Raw genomic sequence first — 24,526 nt, 5'->3', positions numbered from 1 at the left:
CGAAGAAATTCATGACATGAGATAATTCTGAAGGGTCTGAGCTCAGAACCCTGTGGAACTCCTTTGACTGGCTGAATCCTGAGTCTGGATTCCTTCTGGATCTGCTTTGGGTTTCCTGTCCTTTCTGTGTTTTGACCAGTCGGTTTGAGCGTCTCTGGTTCTCGCCCACATTCGTCTCCTGAGTACCGGTGTCGGCTCGTCAAGCCCGTCCCTCTGGTTGAAGGAGGAAGAGGAGGAGCCTGGGAGGATGAAGGAGTGAACCCAGACGAAGGCTCCGTCTGTCCCAGGTGTCTTCAGGCGCCGTCTGATCGGCGGTGGCGCTGCAGGGGATTGATGGAGCAAGGTGAAGCCTGGACAGGAGGAGGATGTAGGAAGAACCAGAACCAGAACCGACCCGACGCTGCGTAAATGATTCCTAATGAATATGAGAGGAGGATCCGGTCCTGGTCCTGGTCCTGGTCCTGGTCCTGGTCCTGGCCCTGGTCCTGGTCTCCGCTTGGACAAACTGTCTGCTTAATGAGACACTGATTTCCACGTTGCTAAATAATGGAAATATTCATATTTTGGTGGGAAAACACTGAAGGGTTGCAGGAGAACAGGAAGTGACGCGGCAGAGGAGAACAGGAAGTGAGGCGGCGGAGGAGAAGAGGAAGTGAGGCAGCGGAGGAGAACAGGAAGTGAGGCGGCGGAGGAGAACAGGAAGTGAGGTGGCGGAGAGAACAGGAAGTGAGGCGACAGAGGAGAACAGGAAGTGAGGCGGTGGAGGAGAACAGGAAGTGAGGCGGCGGAGGAGAACAGGAAGTGAGGTGGCGGAGAGAACAGGAAGTGAGGCGACATAGGAGAACAGGAAGTGAGGCGGCGGAAGTGAGGCGGTGGAGGAGAACAGGAAGTGAGGCGATGGAGGAGAACAGGAAGTGAGGCGGCAGAGGAGAACAGGAAGTGAGGCGGCAGAGGAGAACAGGAAGTGAGGCGGCGGAGGACAACAGGAAGTGAGGCCGCGGAGGAGAAGCTGTTTCCCTCAACGACCCAGACGCTGGAGGGCAAGGGACTGACGGGGTTCGGGCTCTGCTGCTCGGGGTCCAGATCTGCCTGCAGAAGTGATTCCAGCTCAGGGTTCTGAAACCTTCATGACCTCAAGTCCAGCAGTTCTGGATCCATAAAGAACGTTTAACCTTTAAAACGAGGAGAAGCAGCTCAGGAAGCTTCAGACAGAAACTAGATCTGATGAAGCTTTCATGAAGTTTCATCTCCGGTTCAGGACAGAGAAGGTTTTTCTATATTTAAGAGATTTTTTACCTGATTTCAGCAGTTTTGTTCTTTTCAAGCTGTTTATATCAGCACATTTTGAAGTTTTAGCTGTTTTAACCATTTTACACAGAAAGTCAAAATCTGACCAAGTTTTTGTTTCATTCTTTTCTCATTTTACTTGATTTAGGATAAATTCACTTAAATATTATATTTAATCAAGATTGAAAGACTTGATGAAGAAGTTCTCTGAAATCAGAACAATTTTCTCTTGTTCTATTAGCAGATTTTCTGACTTATTTCAGAGTAAAAGTATCTTAATTTAAGAATTTAGAATTCAGAAAATGGACCAAAACCGGTCAAACCTCCAGACAATTTGAAAGAAAACATTGATTTTTTTTAGAGCTGCTTATCATTTAACACAACAGGACTCTGGGAGCTGAGCTCAGTCATCAGCTCTGTTTTTATTTTGGGGGCGTTTCTGTGTTTTGCATCACTAAAATTGGCTTCATTGGATTAATTTTCTCTAGTTATTTTTTGGTTTCGTGAAAATATTGACTTTTTTAAATCTGATATCACATTAAAAAAAGAAACTGAAGTTCAGATTTGAAGCGGTTTCCGTCACTGACGCCTGGCTTTCAGCCAAAAACTCAAAACGTCCACGGCGGCCTGGACGTCCGTTCACACAGCAGCAGCCGCAGCTTCTGGAATCCTAACTTTTTAAGAACTGCGTCCAAGGTGGAACTTTTTGAAAACACTCCACCTCGTTGCTGTGGAAACGAGGACAATGCGTCTTTGTGGAAACGCTGCGTCTCAGTGAGCGCTTTGTTCCGCACGAGTGGATGGACAGCCGAACAACCGGAGAACTCAATCCGTGTATCATTCGTTCAATTGATATTCAATTTAGAATCAAAAAACAAAATATTGAAAAATGAGTCGTTTTTCCTTTTTTCGTTTTTAAAATGAAAACAAATAAATGAAAATTGGTTCATTTTTCAATATCCCGTTTGTTAAGACAGATCAAATAAAGGAAAGTTGAAATACGGCCACAGAGCAGACTTTAATGTGATTTTTCAATTTCTTCGATCTCCGTGACCCGGAAGTTCTATCGTCTGTGTTTTGGTTTTTGTCGGCGGGAAGGTGGGCGGGTCACGGGACCCTGTCGGTCAGTTTAAGGCCAGCACACACTACTATACACTACTACAGAAGGATCAGGCCGAATTTTGCCCCGATCTTCTCCTCCCGACCGAAGCCGACAAGGTCCGACTGTCGGGAGTATGATAATGATCTCGGGTCCGATCTTCGTGTAGTGTTCGGGGGGTTCAGAGAGATGTTTTCCGGTCGGAGCCTCTCGGGAGGCGTCGGAAGGGGAGATCGTAAATAATGAACATGTTTAATATTTCTGATCGCAAATCCTGTGGTGCGTGGAGCTCTGAGAGGCGCTGATCAGCTCCGAGTAGAGCTGTCCACTCCCTCGAAATAAAGCTCCCTGATTGGCTGGTGCTGCTGCTTAAAAAAAATCCCCTCTCAGCTGTCAGAGATGGAGACATATGTGAAATATATTCACTATATGACAGTGAAAGAGAAAAGTCAGAACTCCTAAACTCAGCAGTGAAGAAAGTGAGGGGTTAATCCTCAATAACTGGGTCGCTCCAGGATAAACTGTATTTCCTCCATTCAGACCCAAACTACGATCTGCATCGCAAGTCCTACATTAACCATCACGGAAGAATGAGGAAAAAAATAAATGAAAAAAAAAAACAACAACTTTAATATCCTGACTCCGTGCCTTCAGAGAGACGAGCGACGCATAATGAAATTTACCTAATCAAAGCTCAACGAGATTTTATTCTGGTGTAAACTATCCAATCTGGGGACAAAAAGAATGATTTAAGATATATGGTGATTTAAAAAAGTAGCTTTGTCAGAGTCTGCTACTGCTCTTAAGCGATTAGGTAAATTTCGTCTCTCTGAAGGCAGGGAAAGTTGTTTTTTTTTTCCATGATGGTTAATAGTGGACATGAATTCAAACATCGGGATTATTGCAGGACTGGCGATGCAGATGAATGAGCAGATCGGAGTTTGGGTCTGAATGGAGTTCTGACTTTTCTCTTTCACTGTCATATAGTGAATATATTTCACATATGTCTCCATCTCTGACAGCTGAGAGGGGATTTTTTTTAAGCAGCAGCACCAGCCAATCAGGGAGCTTTATTTCGAGGGAGTGGACAGCTCTACTCGGAGCTGATCAGCGCCTCTCAGAGCTCCACGCACCACAGGATTTGCGATCAGAAATATTAAACATGTTCATTATTTACGATCTCCCCTTCCGACGCCTCCCGAGAGGCTCCGACCGGAAAACATCTCTCTGAACCCCCCGAACACTACACGAAGATCGGACCCGAGATCATTATCATACTCCCGACAGTCGGACCTTGTCGGCTTCGGTCGGGAGGAGAAGATCGGGGCAAAATTCGGCCTGATCCTTCTGTAGTAGTGTATAGTAGTGTGTGCTGGCCTTAAACTGACCGACAGGGTCCCGTGACCCGCCCACCTTCCCGCCGACAAAAACCAAAACACAGACGATAGAACTTCCGGGTCACGGAGATCGAAGAAATTGAAAAATCACATTAAAGTCTGCTCTGTGGCCGTATTTCAACTTTCCTTTATTTGATCTGTCTTAACAAACGGGATATTGAAAAATGAACCAATTTTCATTTATTTGTTTTCATTTTAAAAACGAAAAAAGGAAAAACGACTCATTTTTCAATATTTTGTTTTTTGATTCTAAATTGAATATCAATTGAACGAATGATACACGGATTGAACTCCAGCCGTTTCAGCATTTTCCTGTTTCTGAAGCGGCGTCGGTATCGATCCAGAACCTGCCTGACGCTCCAGCCGGCACCAGTTTAACGCTGGGTGGGTGGTGGGCGGGGCTAGAACGCCACTACTTCCTGGTACACGAGTCAATCAGGTGTTTTGTCTTGAAAAGAGACTGCCTGCAGTTCCCATGTGAAACACTGGGTGTCAGTGTTGCTTATATCACCTTAAAGGTACCAAAAACATGTTGGTTCTCAAGTTTCCATGGAGACAGAGCGTTTTCGAAAAAGTTTCTCCTTTGGAATAGTTTCCAAAAAAAGGTGCGTTTCCCGCCTGTTTCCGTGGAGACGGCTTCGGGCCGGAACATGTAAAGGCAGCAAATGGTTTTTCACTTGAAAACGTCTCCGTGTGAACGAGGCCAGGGAGAAACCCGCTCACTGGAGTTTCCTCTTCCTTTCATCCTCAACAGTTAAATTTCTGAAATCCGCTTCTCGCATTTGTTTCTTTGGTTTGAAACCTTGCTGGGATTCCAGCGACGGCGTTCCGTCTTCTTCTGGCTCCAATTCCACTGCTGGGAATCTGAACTTCCAGTATTGACACCTTTAAAAAGAGCCGATCGCAGCTCCAGGACCAGATCAGATCAGATCCTTCATGATCCAGAGGATCAGCGGCTGCACCCTGCTGGATTTTAGTTTAATTAAAAGTTAATACATGTCGCAGAGTCCTGTCTGTAGATGTGTGTGTGTGTGTGTGTGTGTGTGTGTGTGTGTGTGTGTGTGTGTGTGTGTGTGTGTGTGTGTGTGTGTGTGTGTGTGTGTGTGTGTGTGTTCCCGGGATCTGGTGACGGGAGGCTCCGTCTTGCGGAGGAATCAGGCTTTAGGACCCGGAGGACAGATGGAGATCCTCCAGGACCGTGAAGCCGAGGCTGTGAGGGGAAAACCCACTTCCGGTCTTGTGAAAATAAAGGTTTCACCTTTCAACACGCATCCAACAGAAACGCTTCTTTATTCACAGCAGCTGCATGCGTCCTGCGCATGCGCACTGAGTGACTTGATCAAAGCCTCAGAGAAATGAAGTCAGTTCACTTTTAATAACCAGTTTTAAAAACCTTTCAATGAGCAAATCAATGCTGTGATTCCTAATGTTGACCATTTCTACATTTGGTAGAAATATTGATAAATATTCTGAAAAGGTGCCGATCAGACTGAGTCAGATAATTAATTATACTTGTAAATAAAAGATTAGATTAAATTCATGTTTTGACCAGAAACTCTGCAGTTGTGAATGCCAACTTTATTTTCCACACATGCTTTGAGGGAAATGTCAAATATCAGTCAGCATTTCTGAGAAATACAGAAATAACTGATAATAATTAGTTATTTCAATAATAATTATTACAGTAAGTGGAACCCGACGTTTCCTGAACCTTCAGGTTTCTGCTCTGCTCCGTTTGCGTCCGGCACGTTCTTCATCTTACCTTGAAACGCGTGACCGGAAGCGGCGCACGCGCTCGTCCACCTGTCTTGGTGCGGTGCGCACTGCTCTCCATTCCTCTCCAACTCCTTTCCCAGTCTGTCAGAGACCGTCAGAGCGCGCACACACGCACACTCCGCGCCCCCCCTCCTCCTGCTTGACGCGCGCTCTTTGGGGCGCACGGACGCGCACCGAGGCGGACTCGCACCCTCGGAGGCAGCGCGCTCCAAACTTCTGCTCTTCCCCGCGTCTCTCTGCGTCTCCGCCGGTCTTTCTCCACCAATGCGAGGATTTAATCGCAGTTGCGCGCGCGTGTGTCTCGGCTGTCCCGGACTCAGGAATCCCTCTCTCAGGACCGGACGGGAGTATGTTCCAATAGACTGAGCGGCGGGAGAAACGCGCGAGGAGCAGAGATGGATAAACGGAGTTATTCCCTCGCTTTGCTGGCAGCTTTCCTCCACTTTGGACTTTTTGGATTTACTGATGGACAATTCTTCCCAGGTAACGACCCGTTACTCTCCCAGATTACTCTCATCTGTACTTTTGCTGCGTTTTGCTGATGGTTTCTTCTAAACTGGACGCGGAGCGGTCGTCCTGTCTCGCGCTGCGCTGCCGAGTTTCATTTTGTTCAAACCGTTTATTTCGTTTCTGGTGCGAGCTGAGTTTTAAATATCTTGTGAGCACAACTGCCAGAACAGTGGTAATTAAAGAATTCTGGGCTGATTTGCTGAGGAGTTCACTTGCTGTGGTTGCGGGTTGCTTTGTGCCCTCACGCCTGCTTCTCCTGCGGGTTTCGTGCGCTTCGGAGCTCCGCTGAAGTTTTGGGCGCTTCGGTGTTTTCTTCTCTTTTCGGTTTTAAATTGTTCAGAAGGATTTTTTTTTCTTTTGTGGTTATTATGGCCTCTCCTGGTGTTTTGTGCATGTTGTGTTTTGCCGGGAGCTCGCGGGGGTTTGGGCAGAGCGCGGACCGGTGCGCCGCTCGGCCGGAGCGCAGCGCAGCGCAGCGCAGCAGAATGTTAAAGACATCCGAGTTACTCAGGAGGCTCGTGTTTGAACATGTGTCTCCAGAAATGAGCACTCTCATCCCCACGTCCCATAAAATTTGGAGAACGTAAAGGCACTTAGTCTTGTAGAGGTATTGTTTTTAAAAACATTATTTTCCTGGGAAGGTTCGTTAAATTAAACAGGTCAAAATAACCACCCGGCGTTCCGACGATCCAGTCAAAGCTCAAGTTGAAGCTCTTTGGACCCGTGGAGTTTAGGAGATGTGCAGAAGCTGTTTGTCCTCCCGGAGATCCTCCCCGGTCCGTGGACTCGTCTCCGCTCCGCAGCCCGCAGCCTGCATGAGGCACTTGTTACGCACCGGAGAGGCTGAAGAGTTGGCTCTAAATTCTCCACGATCTCCCACGATCACGATGATTTATTACATCTATCACGGGGAATAAAAACTCCAGGAAGCCCGGAGCTTGTAGAATGAAGTGATTGGGAATTAATGATCTTTATTTATGGAATAAATCTGATTCGAACTGAAATCTTCAGAAAGCGAAACGCGGCTGCAGAATATTTTGCACGTTTTAAGCTGAATGCCGAAAGCTGTCTTTGCTCTGCACTCTTTAATCAGTTTTGCCGGTTGTTTAGTGACTTTATTCCGGCGTGTGTGTGTGTGTATGTGTGTGTGTGTGTGTGTGTGTGTGTGTGTGTGTGTGTGTGTGTGTGTGTGTGTGTGTTCCTCCACCCAGCTTCAGTGATGTTTCAGTGCAGCCGCAGCCTCCCGGCACCTTCTGCTTGGTATTCATGACTTGTTGGGCTGCAGAAAGAGGCTACTTTGAAAGGAAGCCTGGCCCTGTCCCTCCTCCTGTCTCTCCCTCTGTCCCTCTCTCTGCCCCCCTCCGTCCTCCGCTCTCCGCGCGTAACGGCGCGGCGGAGCGCGCGTCCACCTGCGGGGAGACGATGAGAGGAAGACATGTGAGCGACTGCTCCAGTGTTGCTCTTATGTCAGAATTAAACCTAGAAAGGCTGAGATTGAGCAGATCTGGCTCAGCGGTTTGCTGGTATGAAGAGACGTGAAGGAGAGGAAAAAAAAAAGACCAGAAAAGACCAAACTCTTTTCTTTACCAAGAAATAAACAAAAGTCAGATTCATTTAGTTTCATCCGGTTGATGTAGAAGGACAGACTTCTGAAAATGTATTTTCATTTGCTTTCACACATCCAGAGCAATTGTCCTCTATTTTACCAGTTTTTATTTACAATTTTTAAAACGTTTGACTCCATAATTCTCTTCATCACTACTTTTAAAAAGCTGAATAAAGAGAGGAGAAGCAGAAGAGCCCGTTGTTTTTCCCTTGGCGCGGTTCCCCGGTGCGTCGTCAGGGGGCGGTGTTGACACATCCGAGCTGTCGGTCCGCCGGAGGAACGGAATGGAGTTTCTAATAATCGCCCTTTAATCATTTCTTCCCGGTGCCGGGGTTTGTTTTCACACTCATTCAGCAGCTCACGAGACGGATTAAAAACTCTGAGAGTCACTCCTTCATCTCAGAGTCACTCCTTCATCCTGTGGAACTTCTAACATTCATCTTCTAATCTGGGGGTGTTCAACCTGCGGCTCTGGAGCCACATATGGCTCTTCAGTCCCTCTGTAGCGGCTCCATGAAACCCGAATAAGCATTTAACTTATTTTTTTATACTATTATATGATTCTTCACTCTTGCTTTAAAAAAGGAATTAAAAAAAATGTTCAAGGAAAATTGGGAAAAATTGCTAGAACCCCAGGAAATGGGTAAAAATGATAGAGCAGCTTAAAAACCCCGAAATGTCTCCAATTTGTAACAAAAGAAAATTAAATATGGCAGAAAAACAGCAGAGAAAACTGTTAATAAAGAGGTAAAATGGATTAAACAGCTAAAATTTCAAAAATGTCCAAAAACAAAAAGCTTGAAAAGAACGAAACTGTTAAAATTAGGAACAAAAGCTGGTTCAGTGTGATAAAATGTTCTCTGTTCTGAACTGCAGTTAAAACTTCATAAATGCTTCATAAGATCTAATTTTTGTGTGAATCTTCCTGAGCGGCTTCTCCTCGTTTGAAAGGCTGAAAGTTCTTTACGGATCCAGATCAGCTGGACTTTGCTGAAAGTCACTGAAACGCTTCTTCTGGTCATAAAGGCAGCAGAACCCTGATCTGATCAGGTGTGAACCTGTCCGTTAGTTTACTCATTCATTCATTCATTGATTTCTTGAATATTTCCATTGTCACTGAAGAGGAGCTGTTGCTTCATCAGCAGAGCGATGAATGGATGAATCCCTCTGGACGATTTACTCACCTGCTCCATTCAGAACCTCCTTTACCTGAGATTAACAACATCAACAGCAAAAAGCTTCATTCTGCCAGCAGAACGTCTCACTAAAGGCTGTGTGTGTGTGTGTGTGTGTGTGTGTGTGTGTGTGTGTGTGTGTGTGTGTGTGTGTGTGTGTTTTGTCATGAAAACAAATTTACAATTTGTATTCCCCTTAATTCGATTTACTCACCTGGCATCAAGGAGAAAGAGGTGAGAAGAGGAGGAGAGTAGGAGAAAGAGAGGGAGGAGTGGGAGGAAGAGGGAGAGAGGGAGGAAGAGAGGGAGGCGGCTTCACTTCCTGGACTCGGTCACTCGTTCTTCCGCCAACGGCGACGAGGAAAAGTCTTTGGCTTTGATCGAATCATCATCCTTCAGTTCTCCAATTATGGAGCTTTTTATATGATTAGTGCAGAGTGTGTGAGAGAGGCATGCTGTATGTGAACACGTATCACACACACACACACACACACACACACACACACACACACACACACACACACACACACACACACACACAGAGGACGGAGGAAACTTGGAAAGGTGAAGATGAGGAGAGAGGAAGGGCCGGTGGGAGACAGGAGGAACAAAGAGCCGACCTCTGACCTCTGGCTTAGTGTGAAGTTACGTCCTGCATGTTCTCCGTGTTCTCCGTGTTCTCCGTGTTCTCCTGCTTCAGCACAGCTGGTGGTCGTCAGGCTCGTTGTCGTTCCTCCTGCTGAGCCTGGAGATGAACCGTCACCAGAGTCAGGTGTGCTGGAGCAGGGAGAGCAGGGAGAACAGGGAGAGCAGGGAGAGCAGGGAGAACAGGGAGAACAGGGAGAACAGGGAGAACAGGGAGAACAGGGAGAGCAGGGAGAACATGGAGAACAGGGAGAACAGGGAGAGCAGGGAGAACAGGGAGAACATGGAGAACATGGAGAGCAGGGAGAACATGGAGAGCAGGGAGAGCAGGGAGAACATGGAGAGCAGGGAGAGCAGGGAGAACATGCAGGGCTGCTCCTTCCAGGACCCGGGCTCAACGCCCTGATTAAAGGAAAGACAGAAGAAGAGGAAGAAAAGAAGAAAGGAGCAGGTGGGAGTCCAGGAGACAGAGAGAGAGAGAGAGAGAGAGAGAGAGAGAGAGAGAGAGAGAGAGAGAGAGAGAGAGAGAGAGAGGGGAAGAAAAGGAGGTCAGTGGAAGACCAGTCCTGAGGTCCTGTACCTCTGTCATCAATCCTGGAGGGAGGGGGGCAGGAGGAGGAGCTGGGGGGGCAGGAAGGGGAGCAGGAGGGGGACCGGGGGGTGGGGGGGCAAAAAGGCTGAAGGATGAGCTGCTGGCGGAAATGACAAAAGATGACAGGAGGTCAAAAAGAGAGAGAGAATGACGCTAAGTTGATTATGTCTCACTGTTATCGACTGTCTGAGTGGCTGTGATTGTTTCCTCTGCTGTGTGTGTGTGTGTGTGTGTGTGTGTGTGTGTGTGCGCGTGTTCGTTCTCGTATTTCTATCCTTGTTGGGGCCAAATGTCCCCACAAGGATAGCAAAACGTGAAACGACGTGCCTTGTGGGGACCTTTTTCCGGTCCTAAGTAGGAGAAACAGTGTTTTCTTGACCATGTTGTTGTTACTGAAAAAAGTAAAAGTGCAAAAACATTTCTTTAGGGTTAGGCTTTGTTGTGGTGTGGGTTAGGGTTAGGGTAAGGGTCAGGGTTAGGGGCTAGACATGAATGGGAGTCAATGGACAGTCCCAACAAGGATAGAAATACAAGACTGTGCGTGTGTACATGTGTGTGTGTGTGTGTGTGTGTGTGTGTGTGTATGTGTGTGTGTGTGCGCGCTGCCTAATCCACGCCACTTATTCTATTGGCCTGACTAAGTGACAGCCTAATAGCAGGGCATGCTGAGTGCCGGGGCGTCGTGTGTGTGTGTGTGTGTGTGTGTGTGTGTGTGTGTGTGTGTGTGTGTGTGTGTGTGTGTGTGTGTGTGTGTGTGTGTGTGTGTGGTGGGGGGGGCTGGTAGAGAGGATGAGAAACGACTGGCTGTGAGGAGTCGGACGTTCTCTCCTCTCCTCTCCGTGGAACACGCTCGGCGCTGTGTCTCTTCCTGAATCGCGGTTCCGCCCGTCGGGCCTTCGTCTGAGTTCTCCGTTGAGAGGAACCTGGTTCCGGGTCAGAGACGTCTCCTCCTGCTCGCCATGTCGCCGCGGCCGGCCGGGCGCTTTCCGCGGCTCGTAGCGGTTAGCGTGTGCGGTTTGCATGTTCCTCCTGCTCCAGCAGGGTTTTAAAGGCGAGCTTGTTGCTTTCAGGTCGTTTTCACTGAAAACGTTTCGTTTTTTCTTTTTCATCTCAGAAAAGTTGATTGTTTACGTGGCAGCATTTTGAAAATGATGTCCGTTTCCATGGTAACGCTGTACTCGGGGCCGCCGGTTGTTGGTTTTCCCGAAGCGTTTTCAGAGAAGTTGCGTTTTCTTCCGTTTCCACGACAACGGGGTCCAGGTGTTTTGGAAAAGGTTCCACCTGGAGCGACGGGAAAGTCTTGAGTTTCCACTGAGACGTGTGAGCGGAGCTTCATGGGCTCAGGACGTGAACGGATGAATCCAGAAAGCAGGTCTTCACCATTTCACCCCGACTCAGACTGAAGCCTGCAGAGAAAACTCCTCTCTTCATTCTGGCTGCACCACTCTGGAAAAAACCCACAGATGAGATTTCTTTTGATGTTACTGGACTGGTTTTCGTCTGTATCTCAGTTTTTCTTCTCTTTATCTGTTATTGTTCCGGGACCGGAGGACGTGTTTCATTCCCTCAGGTGTAAATGTCAGGCGAGTTTTATCACGTTTGTAAGGTTTCTTTATTCTCACTGGCAGTAAATAAACCTTTGAGCCGTCTGAGGTGTAGAAAGGAACGTTGGGCTTCATAAATACACAAAAGACAATAATGAAGGACAAACGGCTGATTCAACCTTAAAGGGGGACATATGATGCTACTTTTCAGTCTCATCATTTCGGTCTCAGAAGCCCAAAAACAGAGTCTTTCAGTTTGTTCGCCCCAAATTCCTCCTTTGTTCAGAGTTTCAGGGTCTAAAGCGGCTCTGAGGAGCCTCCTCACAACGGCTGTTTCTGAGCCTGCTGCCCGGTCTGGCCACGCCCACTCTCTCTCTCTCACACACACACACACACACACACACACACACACACACACACACACACGGTGGGGGCTCAGTCCAGTCAGGGGGAGGAGTTAAATCTGCTTATTTCAGGATAAGCAGACCAAACTCAAACTCGACCGTTTCAGCTTCAGTTTCATTTTCACAAAATGTGGTGAAAGACCGGGAGGAGACCGACAGCTTTCAGATCTGAAGGTCATAATGAGGCTACGGCAACACACACTGCGATTCCACCACAGAGTGGAAAAATCTGAATATGTCCCCTTTAAATTCACCCACTGACAGGAAAACTAAACATCTTTCTAAATGAAATTAAAAATCAATTTTCATTGATCATTATCCTCCCGGCAGCTGAAATAATTCCACTTAAATGAAATCTGTTGCTTTTGACACCAAGTCTTTGTTTTCAGTGATTTCCTCTCGTTCAATGCTCTTTTCTTTGAATCTTCATGTGTGTGTTCTGTCCCGTGTGTGTGTGTGTGTGTGTGTGTGTTGATATCTCAATATATTGCGATACTCAGCTGCCTGATATTGATTTAACAGCTTTTAGTATTGTTTTTTTTTTTTTTATCAGGATGATCGATGTTTTCCAGGCGCCGTGAATTCAGTCGGATCCGAGAACTCTGGGAACCGAAGCCCTCAGAGAACCGAACCGCTCGTGTTCCAGTGGACTCGGGGAACCGTTCCCTTCATGTTTCAGTCTCCGTCAGTTCGCTGCTCCTGCTGCAGCTGATCAAGCTTCATTCAGGACTTCACTTGGAGATGTTTTCGGTCAGGTGTAATTGTTTAAATGAATTGTGTGGAACATCGCAGTGTCTTGTGATACGATCGTACGGTGAAGTCTTTGCCTCTGGAGACCGTGGTGACGGCGCCGCTCCAGCGCCGCTCTACCATCCTTCATAATGAGGAATCCTGCAGCACTTCGCCATCAGTGACCCTCTGAGAAGTGGTTCAACCATTAATTACACTTAATTCCTTCATTACATGAACTATTACAGCAGATCATAAATGAATCAAGAGCTTCCAGAAGCCTCGGAGGGCGCAGTGGCCTCTCTGTAGAACCGGCAGCCGGATCGGTGGAAGGTGTTTTGTTTTCATCCTTTAGAGGCTGTTAGCTTCCGCCTCGGGGCCAGACGGTGCAGATGCTCGTCTCCCAGGCGTCGTCGCTCCGTGGCTTCACCTTTAGACGGAATCGCTCCGGCAGGCCGGGTCCGGTGTGACTGTGAAGCTGCGGGACGCTCCAGCCGGGGCGCGGCGTTCCCAGAAGACGCGCTGAAATGTCGGCACGTGTTAAATTTAGCAGAGCGGAGCTGCTTGTTGGCGTCTCTCTCGGCGGAGCGTGGCCATCGGTCGTGATGGAACACCTTACAAGCTCTTAATGGGCTTCAGCCTGCTGCCGCTCGCCGGCTCTAATGAGCCTCCGCTAATCACCGCGCTGCTCACTGCGGCACGAGTCTGAGCCCAGGCGCTCGAGCCGGGCGGTCTGCAGAATCTAGACAACATGGAGACCGTTCGTCTCTGCGGTCACACAGATGATCGTGCTATCAGCCGTCCAGACGACTTTGAGTGACGGTGGGCGTTAAAACACGAGCTGGGCTGGAAGAACCGGGCGGAGGCCCAGGAAAACTCTGACCTCAGGTGTCAGCAGCGTCTGAAACTGATTTCTCTTTGAGTAGAGAACTGAAACTTTGTCTTTAGATGGTTAGATGACTGTTAAATTAACAGGTTAAGGTCTGCTTTACCTCTATCCAATTTGTTATCCACTGACGAGGCGCATTAGGAATGCAGAGCCTCGTTTTCAGGAAATCAGCAGACCTTGCTGTTTGAGAAGCCGTAGGAATGTTTGGTGAATCTGCAGCAGCTTTAAGACGGTGGAAAGGTTTAACAAATTATGGTTTTGTCATCATTTCCAATTTTCCACTAAAACTAAGAACTATTAGTCCCACTAAGACCAATTTCCCAACCAACCAACCAACCAATCAACCAACCGACCAACCAACAGGCCAATTGACTGACCAATTAACAACAAACCAAGTAACCAATCAATAGATCAATTGACCAACCAACCAACCAGGTAACCAGGTAACCAGCCATTGTTTGGCTGTAAATCAGTATAATAAGCTTTTCCCAGGTTCTTGAGAGTCTCTGCGGTTTGTTGGGTTGTGTGACGCAGGCTGGAGACATGAGGACACCTTCCTCAGAGCCCTGCTTCTAAATGGAAACACTTTTTGATCCGTCGTCTCATGGCTGACTTCTGCTTCGGCGTACAAACAGCAGGCGTGTGTTTTATTTATTTTTTTTTCAAGGTTGGGAATGAAGAATGTCTTCAGTTGAAACACCTTCTCTGCTGAAGAAGAGCTCCAGTTTCTTAAGAGAAACATGGTCGCTGCTTTTTCTCACTCGCTTTCATAGAGGAACGTTTTCTCCCGATAAGGGAGCAAACGGAAGGCTTTCATCCAGGTTTCGAGTGTGTGTGTGTGTGTGTGTGTGTGTGTATGTGTGTGTATGTGTTCTTGTATTTCTATCCTTGTCGGGGCCAAATGTCCCCACAAGGATAGCAAAACGTGGAACGACGTGCCTTGTGGGGACCTTTTTTCGGTCCTAAGTAGGAGAAACAGTGTTTTCTTGACCATGTTGTTGTTACTGAAAAAAGTAAAAGTGCAAAAACATTTCTTTAGGGTTAGGCTTTGTTGTGGTGTGGGTTAGGGTTAGGGTAAGGGTCAGGGTTAGGGGCTAGACATGAATGGGAGTCAATGGACGGTCCCCACAAGGATAGAAATACGAGACTGTGTGTGTGTGTGTGTGTGTGTGTGTGATATTCTTGTTTTAGGCCTGAACATAATACCCTCCTGAAGCCAGCTGGATATTCTGGAGCTCAGTGAAATCGTCTTGAAGCTGCGTCGTTTGGTGAAATGAACCATCTGACCTCCATCAGGGTGCAGCACCTCCAGCGCCACGCAGCTTCAACGCCTCCATTACACAGCTTCATCCAAGACTCCCACCAAGACGGAGTGGAGTTTTCAAGCTGCTGTCTCTCGCTGTCCCGCTCATGGACCAGTTTGTCTCTGCTGCTTCTTCTCGTCTCTGAATTAGTTCACGAGTCCATTTATTTCAAGATGACCGACTGAAGAGTCTCAGAGCTTCTTCTCCCACAAACTGAACCTGACGACTGATTCACTGATTACATCGATCAGCTGAGCGATCGGTTAACAAGTCGTAGGAACAGCAGAATAATACAGACCTCTGCGCGTTGCTAGAACAGAATCCACTGAGTTAGACTAGTTAGTGTCTGCTATCTACCCAAACCGTCCGTCCATCTGTCCATTCAGTTACTAGTAATTGTTCTACTCTTTTCAGTCATAAGTAAAAATAATCATGGAGTCTTTTAGTTCCTGAACACTGAGGGCAGTATGAAGGACCTGTGATATTTTTCTTCCTGTTTCAAAAGATTTCTCGGATTATGTTCTGTTGGCTGATAATTCTCAGGCTACGTTTACACACAGCTGGGCGTTTGCAAAAACAGTATTTCCCCTTCTACATTTGCAAAAATAACCTTGTTCACAGCAGGTTATCGTATTATTTTTTTTTTATGTGCAACAACCCTGAACACTGTATTATCCTGCCACCATGGTCACTTTAACCCCAACAAGAAATCAATGACACTTTCTAACCCTCCACGCTTCTGCACTAAAAACATTTGGTACATATTGTATATATTGTATTTCCTGTTATGTTTTAACATTTATGTTGTACATACAGTCACATTGTCCCTGCTTTAGTTTTCGATTAGTATCCTGACTAGAATATTCTGTATGACTTATTCTTTATTTGCACCTTTCATTACCCCCCCCCCCTTGTTCTACGAGCCTCTTGTGTCTGCAGAGCACCCTGAAGCACCAAGCCGTGTGAGCCAAAACTGTAAACACGCTGATGAAGCTTCTGTCTGAAAACGTGACATTAGACTCCGCCCCCTGCTGAGTTATACACTTTCACCTCGTTTTGGTGACTTGTTGCTTCGTTTACTTGTAAAATAAAAAAATAAATAAATTAAGATCCAAACATGAGTGTGTTAGTGCTGCGTTCACAGACCCTCAGTAAGCGGGTATGAACAGCGCGGGGTCTGCCGTGTGGCTCTGAGCTGAGGACTGGAAATGAGTGGATTAGATTTCATTAACTAGTCTGTGTTTTGCTGTTTTCGTTCTTCATCATTCACCTCCAACGTGGAGGCGAATGGAGCTGGAGCTGATCAGTGACGGAGGTGTGAAACATCCAAACTTCCTCTCCGCTAATTAAAATAACTGCTGATTAATGCAGGAGGTCTTGACGAAGCTTAACAAGGTTTTGCAGTAATTAATCCACCTTTAATGAAGACGTGAGGCGGGCGAGAGAGACGGAGACGCCGCTTCTGAATCAACAAGCTGCGGGTGGAGGAGGGTGGAGGGGACGGCGGTGTGGATGGCAGAGAGAAAATAAAAGAGGAAATGAGACAAATAAGTGTGGGTAGCCAGAGAAAGGTAATAAAGACAGTTGTGGAGTTTAGCTAGAGGAGAGAGAGCGAGCGAGCGAGCGAGCGAGAGAAAATATATTAGATGATATCTGAGCATCCCTCACTTTATTCTCCCACCGACTAAATTTAATTTATGTCAGGCTGTGTGGGAGGATTTCACCCAGAAGATGGATACACAGAGCCGCTTTCAGCTGCTCGGTAAAAAAACACTTTGTATGAAAATCACAAAGCTTCACGGCGTGGTTACGTAACGGACGGGCCGCGGCGGAGACGATCAGCCGGGATTCTTGACACAGACCGGCTCTGATTGGTTCATTCCCGGAACCACACGGTCCGCATGTGGACCACGGAGGAGAGCCGTCAGAGCCGGTGTTGAAGTATTTTCTGAAAAATCCGACCCCTCCTTCACGTGAACGAGGTGAATTAGGTTTCAATTTGTAGCCATTTTCTGTCTGTTTGTCTTTTTTAAGTTCAGATTGATTAAGAAGAACCGTAAACATGTTTTGTTTTCTGTTAAATATGATCAGGTGGCATCCGGCGTCCACCAGGGATTGACCGATCATCGGCGCCGACATTCGGCTTGTTGACAGATATCGTTTTTTTTTTTAATTCGACACCCGATAAGAGATCAAAATGAACCGGGATTATTTCCTTTCTCCGCCTCCAGCATCGTCCCGCCCACAGCACCATCTGATTGGTTACACTCAGTCCGCAGGGCTGACAGCCAATCAGCACAGTGCCTGCAGAGCCATAGATACATGAGCATGGAGGAGCGAAGAAGCTTCATCAGTGAAATAAACTCTCTCCTGACTGCCACATTAATCCTGTAAAGGCTGAATTCTGTTTTCCTCACGGACGAAACACAGTGAAACACAGTAAATCTCAACACGCTTATGAAAAAAGTCCAGCTAGCTTAATGCTATCTTTTATGGGAAAACCCACTGACATGCTAACAGTTAGCCCCCTAGTCTTGGAACTTGCTGGAACAAATTAAACTGAGCAACATTTCACTGACTAAATACAAAACGCAAAGTCTAATTATTTCAAGACTAACAGGCAGATATTTCCCTCGTTCAGAAAAAGACGAACGATGAAACTCTGGAAACTCTGCCGTTAGCCTACAAAACACAAACAGGAAGTAGCTACGGAAGCTTGCACTATTCCGAAATTTGACAATATTTTCCCTTTTAATACAAATGAATATCGGAGGTAAATATCAGTTATCCGTTATACGTCCAGAAGTGTTGATTGTTCCGGAAGTTTCTCAGATGGAGACACGTTAGCATTTAGCTCCCATCAGCGCTAATGCCTGAATCCAGCCTCTGTGGACAGAATAACAACCCGGCGTTTGATTCGATATTCATGAGCTGAAGAAATAAACCCGAGAACCGAGACAGGAGAAGTAATCGTGAAGGAATATGAAGTTGGTGAAGAAGGGATGAATTAAGATTGACGGAGGCTGGATTGAGAGAGATGGAGGCGGAGCCAGCGTCGGATCTCGGCAAACAGCGCTGTGTTTGCCTGGCGGTTGGATTTCGCCTTTCGTTATTTACACTCGGTCTGACACACACACACACACACACACACACACACACACACACACACACACACGTCACACGTCCTCTCTGTAAAGGTGCCAACCATCTTCTAGTTGTTTACCAACTCTCATCTGTACACACTCACACACACACAGACACACACTGGGATAAAATACTGCCAAGTGTATAGAAGTCTAATCCAGCATCTGTTCTTCCCTTCATCGCTCACTTTCCTCTCATCTTTCCCTCCTGATATTTTATTTCTCTCAGCCTTTTTTTTTTGCTGGAATTGTTGGTCAGTCCGTCCGCTCGCCCGTCCCTCCACCCATCCACCCGCCCGTCCGTCCGCTCTCCTTTCTATTGATCAGATCGTCGCTCCATCTGCCGTCACGACTCCATCATTTCACCAGTCATCCTTCTGTGTGTGTGTGTGTGTGTGTGTGTGTGTGTGTGTGTGTGAACCCTGATTAACAGATAATTGCCTCTCTCATTGGAAGCTACAGGAAGTGCAGCCTGGTGAAGTGAGACGGACGGACGGAGGGAGGAAGACGTGGGGAAGCCTTGCTTCACCTGCTGGAGCTGCCACTCACTGGGGGGTGGAGGAAGAGGGGGAGGAGGAGATAGATGGTGGGGGTTGAAGTGATCAGAGGGTGAAGGGCAGAGGAAAGAGACGGGTGAATGAGTGAGAACTGATGATGATGATGAGGAGGAGGAAGGTCCACCGCAGAGGATGAGAGGATGAACAGACTGGTGGTTCTTGATTCGGCAGCGGCGTGAAGGTTTCTTTTAAAATACAGAAGTGAAAAAACACAGTTTGAGAAAAGTTTCCCGTCCTCTAGGATCAGGCAGCAGTGACTTCTGGGACCAGTTCTTCCTGTTCACCCTGAAACCCAGAATCCTTTGCACCCAGTCTGAGTGGGATCAGTTCTTTGACTCGGGTCTCCAGCAGAGAGAGGAAGAAGCTCTCGTGTTCCGGGTGATCATTGCTCCACACTGCGGTTGTAGCTTCTGTAATCAGTCATTCTGAGCAGAATGTTTTCTCCCTGCAGTTTGATCAGCCGAACAGAATCGAGTTCCTGCAGCAGGAACGGGTCTGGATGTCTGGAGATCTTCGGGTTGCATCAAGATGAAGGTGAAGAGGCGGGACTCCGCTTCAGCCTCTCGGCCAGTTTGACAGCAACCAGGAAGATACTCGGACGTTTGTCAGTATTTTTATGAATGTTTTGAAAATCAGCTTGTTAGCCTTTGCGGGCCGGATTGTAGCCTCTTGCGGCTCTGTTTTGGCCCCCGGGCCTTATGTTCAGCAACCTTCACTTAAAATGTGTCCTATCTAAGAATAATTTGAATTTTTTTCTAAGCTTTTTTTTTTTTTATATTGCATCATTATCTAAAGAGAGAGAGGAGAACAAGCCCACGTTCCAAAGAATGAAGCCGTCGAGTCGTTAATGAAATTAATCGTCGAGCAGCAGATGCTGGACGAGACTCTGTGGAGTTACGAGTCCTGAGTAATCAGGAAAATACCGGGAGTCCTCCACCGCCGCATGCAGCCCGATAATGGTGCATTAAAACACTCAACGTGCACGGAGCAGGTGCACGGCCCATTTGGCTCCAGAAGTGCGGTTTGAATCATTCTCAAGCGCGGACTCGAGTCCCAGTGAGCCGGCTGGACCGCCGTCGTCGCTGCGCTTGTAATTCGCGGCCCCCTGCTGTGAGGAGGGCGTGTTCGCAGCGCTCGCTCCATCGATCAGCAGATCAGCACATAAACGCTCTAAACGCTGCTTTCAGGAGAGAAAAATCCACCAAAACAGAAAGTGTGAAGGTTCGTCCGAACGCCGGTTCGGGCTGAGAGCGGCTGAGCACACATCATCTCTGTTTAAATGGGAATTGATTTTCACAGCCTCCGCTGCTTTATAAAGCCTCTAATGGTCTTATTCCTGCTTATTTATCAGCGGTGCTGCTGAAGTTGGAATCCTCTGAAGCCCTCAGGACGTTTAATTAAACCTGCAGCTGGAACAAAAACTGCAAACACAATCAGCAACGCATTTATTACTGCGTACTTATCCTGATATATCTTCTGTCAGTTTGCTTCCCTTGGTGGCTTTTTTACTCTATTCTATTGAAACTTATTTATTTGCATATTTGTTTTGTTTGACAGCAGTTTTAGGACACAGCGCTTCATTACTACAAACAGTACAGAGAGCTGTTAAGCAAGGGTGTTCAACCTGCGGCTCTGGAGCCACATGTGGCTGTTCAGTCCCTCTGTAGCGGCTCCATGAAGCCTGAATAAATATTTTAGTTATTTTTAAATTATTCTGTGATTCGTCACTCTAGGTTCAAAAGGGATTCGAAAAAGGCTCGAGTGAAACTGGGAAAAATAAAACCTCAAGAAATGAGGAAACAAAGACAGAACAGCTTAAAGAACCTGAAACGTCTCCAATTTCTAACATTAGAAAATGAAATGTAGCAGAAAAAAGCAGAGAAAACTGTTTAAAAGAGGTAAAATGGATAAAAAAGTTAAAATGTCAAAACTGTCAACAAAAGCTTAAAAGAACAAAACTGTTAAAATCAGGAACAAAAACTGGTTCAGTGTGATAAAATGTTCTGTGTTCTGAACTGCAGTTAAAACTTGATGAATGCTTCCTAAGATCTAGTTTCTGTGTGAAGCTTCCTGAGCGGCTTCTCCTCGTTTTAAAGGTTAAATGTTCTTTATGGATCCAGAACAGCTGGACTTGAGGAAAAGTCACTGACACAGTTCTTTTGGTCATGAAGGTTTCAGAACCCTGATCTGGACTGAAGAACGACAATAAAGCTTCTTCCTCCTCCTCTGAAGATGGTGGGAAGTCCAGTGGAAAATCAAGGAGCAGAACAAACGTTTTTAAAAATCATAAATTTAAATCAATAGATGTTAATAGAAATAAATGAGATTGCTTCAGCAGTCAGTCGACATTTCAGCCTCTCTGTGCTTTAGAACAGAGTTCCGGCGTCGCTGGCCGGATGTTCTGGAGAACAGTGTTGGCTTCATGTCCGGCCGCTGCTCCTCTGAAGGTGAAATCGAGCTTCAAGCGGCAGTTCTCCAGCAGAGTTCTCTCCAAGTTGGACTCTTAAAGCTCTCTGAAACCTGAAGCTTCTTATTTTACACGTCAGGTGTTTTCTGGGTTACACTGATTTCTGCTGGGATGAAGTTTGCAGGAGTCGGATTTATTTTTATATTATAATACAAGACATTATCAGCAGAATCACTTATTTACTGAGCGTTTCTCCTGTTTTGATACAGATTTTGTTTTGCTCAGAAAATGTGTGTGTGATGTTTTCCAGATGTTCCTCGCCTTTGCGTCTGAAGCTCATTCCTCTCATTCCCGCCGTCGCTCTGTCGGCAGTTTACTGCTCCTCATCGCCACGGTTCCTCCTCGGAGCTATTTTTAGCTCCCGTCTCGGTGGAGAGGAGCGCCGGCTCCCCTTCAGGTTCAGGCGGGCTGCCGATCGCGGCTCCCCGCCGTTATTTACCTTTCACGCGCCGCTCGGCCTTGATGTGGAAGCTGTCACCGGGAGAGACTGACTCCCGTCTGGCTGCCGCCGTCCCGCCGTCTCCGGCTGTCAGTCTTCAGCCCAGAACAGACCGGCGGGACGTGTGAAGCAGTTGGACGGCCGTCCTGCCGTCCTGACGTCTTCCTCTACCCACACCTCGAGTTTTATTAAGCTAGCGGACAGTTTGACACCCAGCTGAGCCGCCATCCAAGAGGAAACACTCGCATTCGGAAGGTTTGAGTGACCTTTAGGGTTCGGTGTCTTGCTCAAGGACACTTTGAGACATGGGGCGGAGAATCGAACAGTCGACCTTTAACAGAACATCCCATAAAGAAAATCAACAAAAATGGAAACGCGTCCGTCCGTCCGTCTCCAGCTGAGGCTGTTACATTCTGGACAAACCATCGGTCACACTCACAGCTCGGTCATCGATTCACCTGCCCTGCACAGGGAGAACATGCAAACTCCAACATGGAACCCCGCAGACCCAAGACCCAAATCCAGACGTCGCTCAACAAAACTCAGCTGAGGAGCAGCTTTTCAGACGTCCGGAGCTCAGCTGTGATTGGAACAACCTCCTGAGGCCCTGTTAACCTTTCCTCAACATCTGCACACACACACACACACACACACACACACACACACACACACACACACACACACACGGAGGAGACTGAGAAGCTGGTTAATGGACGTTCAAGCAGCGAGCCGGCTCCCTGCGGAGCGGCTCGCCGTGTCGTCCATCAGCACCGCTAACCAGTGAGCTAACGCTTCGGTCGCGAAGCTGCTGTCTCTCTGAAGAACTAATTAACCGTATGTCTTTAAACTGCTGCCTCGGCTAATCAGTGAGCTGCTCGCTTACTGTGAGGAACGTTGACTTCATGTGACACGGGAACACTTTACCGCCGGTTGATTGGCGGTTCGCTCCAGTTTGGCGTCTTTTTGTGCAGTGTGTCAAGAAGGATTGTGGGTATTTTACCCTCAGTGGTCCAGGATCCCATGGTCTCTGTCCCAGCCTTCCTCCTAGTGGTGAAAATCTAAGTCTCCGTTTTCACGACTCCAATTCACATAAAACAGCTTCGTTTTTGCATTTTCAGCTCAGGAAGGTTTCATTTTAAAACGATGTCTGTTTCCATGGAAACAGCAGGAGCACTGAACGCGCTGTAGTTCCCTTGTTGCTCCACCAGGTGGCGGGTTGTACAGACAACAGGTCGTCCAGCTCAGACCTGGTTGTTGACGCCACAGCAGAGTCGAGGCGTTGTCAGAAAGTTCCACCTCGGGAGCCGTTCAGGGACCGTGAGGACCGACGTCTTTCACAAACTGAACCCCAGGTTCAGGTTTCAGTTGTGTAAACCTAAAGCAGCTTCACTGTGAAAACCATCCAGGAAACCTGGTCAACATGAACTTTGACCCCAGATGTTTGACCCTGACGCTTGACCTCAGCTCAGAGTCAGACAGTGTGAAGCTCGGCGTCTCGTTCTGCTGTTTGAACTCCAGAACAGAAACGAACAGCGGAGTCCAGCTGATCCTCAGTCTGAACGCTGAACGAGACACGGGAAGCTGACCGGGTCAGAGTCCGGTCCACCGGGTCAGGCTCCCCGTGTGTGTGTGTGTGTGTGTGTGTGTGTGTGCGTGTGTGTGTGCTTTTTACAGGTGACTGTGAGCCTGTAATCTTGTTTTTTTCCAATTTGAGCCCCTAAAAGTTTGAGCTGGAACTCTGAACCTGTGAGTTCCGACCTTCAGAGATAGGTGTGTGCGTGTGTGTGTGTGTGTGTGTGTGTGTGTGTGTGTGTGAGCGTGTTCTTGTATTTCTATCCTTGTCGGGGCCAAATGTCCCCACAAGGATAGCAAAACGTGGAACGACGTGCCTTGTGGGGACCTTTTTCCGGTCCTGAGTAGGAGAAACAGTGTTTTCTTGACCATGTTGTTGTTACTGAAAAAAGTAAAAGTGCAAAAACATTTCTTTAGGGTTAGGCTTTGTTGTGGTGTGGGTTAGGGTTAGGGTAAGGGTCAGGGTTAGGGGCTAGACATGAATGGGAGTCAATGGACGGTCCCCACAAGGATAGAAATACGAGACTGTGTGTGCGTGTGTGTGTGAGTGTGTGGTTTTCCCTATGGAAAAGAATAAAATGAGACCAGATCAGAGTGTGGGGCTGAATAAAGCTGACACCTGGTCCAGGGAATGGAGGATTGTGGGCGTAGATGTGCCGTCCTTTGTGTGTGTGTGTATGTGTGTGTGTGTGTGTGTGTGTGTGTGTGTGTGTGTGTGTGTGTGTGTGTTCACTCCATGACCTCCAGGCAGTGAGCACAACCGCAAGGTCACAGAATGTATTCCGCCCTGCAAGCAGCTTATTTCTGCTGCTTCTCCAGCAACACAACTGACCAGCAAGTAAAAAAAAAAACATCTATGTGTGTGTGTGTGTGTGTGTGTGTGTGTGTGTGTGTGTGTGTGTGTGTGTGTGTGTGTTTGCAGTGAAAAACCCAGAGGTTTTCATTAGTAGATGTGAGGAAACATCCTTGAAGTGAGTTTTGCGGTGCTCACATGCCGAGGTTACGGCCGTGTTAATTTTTAATAATTAATCTGGAACAATGACAGGAGAGGAGCAGCAGAACCGGGGGAGAACCAGAACTGGAGAGGAGCAGAACCGGAGAGAACCAGCATGATTGATGACTCCTGCTGACAGCCAGGGGGGGAGGGGGGGGGGGGGGGGGGGGGGGGGGGGGGGGGTCTCACTGAGGGTCTGCTTATAGCTCTGTATACATATTTGTGCGTGTGTGTGCGTCTGTGTGTGTGTCTGTGTGTGTGTGATTGGCAGCAGTAATTGGCGTCTGCTTTGTGGAGGAAAACAGTGAATAAACCCAGTCCTGGAATACTGATGGCCTCGATTCAGTCTGAATACTGAAACACAGTCAGTCACCTGAACACACACACACACACACAC

General features: G+C 47.4%; 1 protein-coding gene across 9 annotated transcripts in view; it reads left to right on the top strand.

Annotated features, from left to right (window-relative positions):
• Nucleotides 1-5,815: 5,815 nt before the first annotated feature.
• ptprt (protein tyrosine phosphatase receptor type T) overlaps nt 5,816-24,526 on the top strand; it is a 279,550-nt gene continuing 260,839 nt past the window's right edge. For all 9 annotated transcript variants that reach the window (XM_030091481.1, XM_030091480.1, XM_030091479.1 and 6 more), the window contains exon 1: nt 5,816-6,042. In XM_030091481.1, the coding sequence (XP_029947341.1) occupies nt 5,955-6,042 (88 nt within the window). In that variant the 5' untranslated portion in view covers nt 5,816-5,954. The remainder of the gene's footprint in view (nt 6,043-24,526) is intronic.

The sequence above is a fragment of the Salarias fasciatus genome, chromosome 5 (assembly GCF_902148845.1).
Source record: "Salarias fasciatus chromosome 5, fSalaFa1.1, whole genome shotgun sequence".
Taxonomy (NCBI): Eukaryota; Metazoa; Chordata; class Actinopteri; order Blenniiformes; family Blenniidae; genus Salarias; species Salarias fasciatus.
This window is presented reverse-complemented; position numbering and strand designations above follow the sequence as displayed.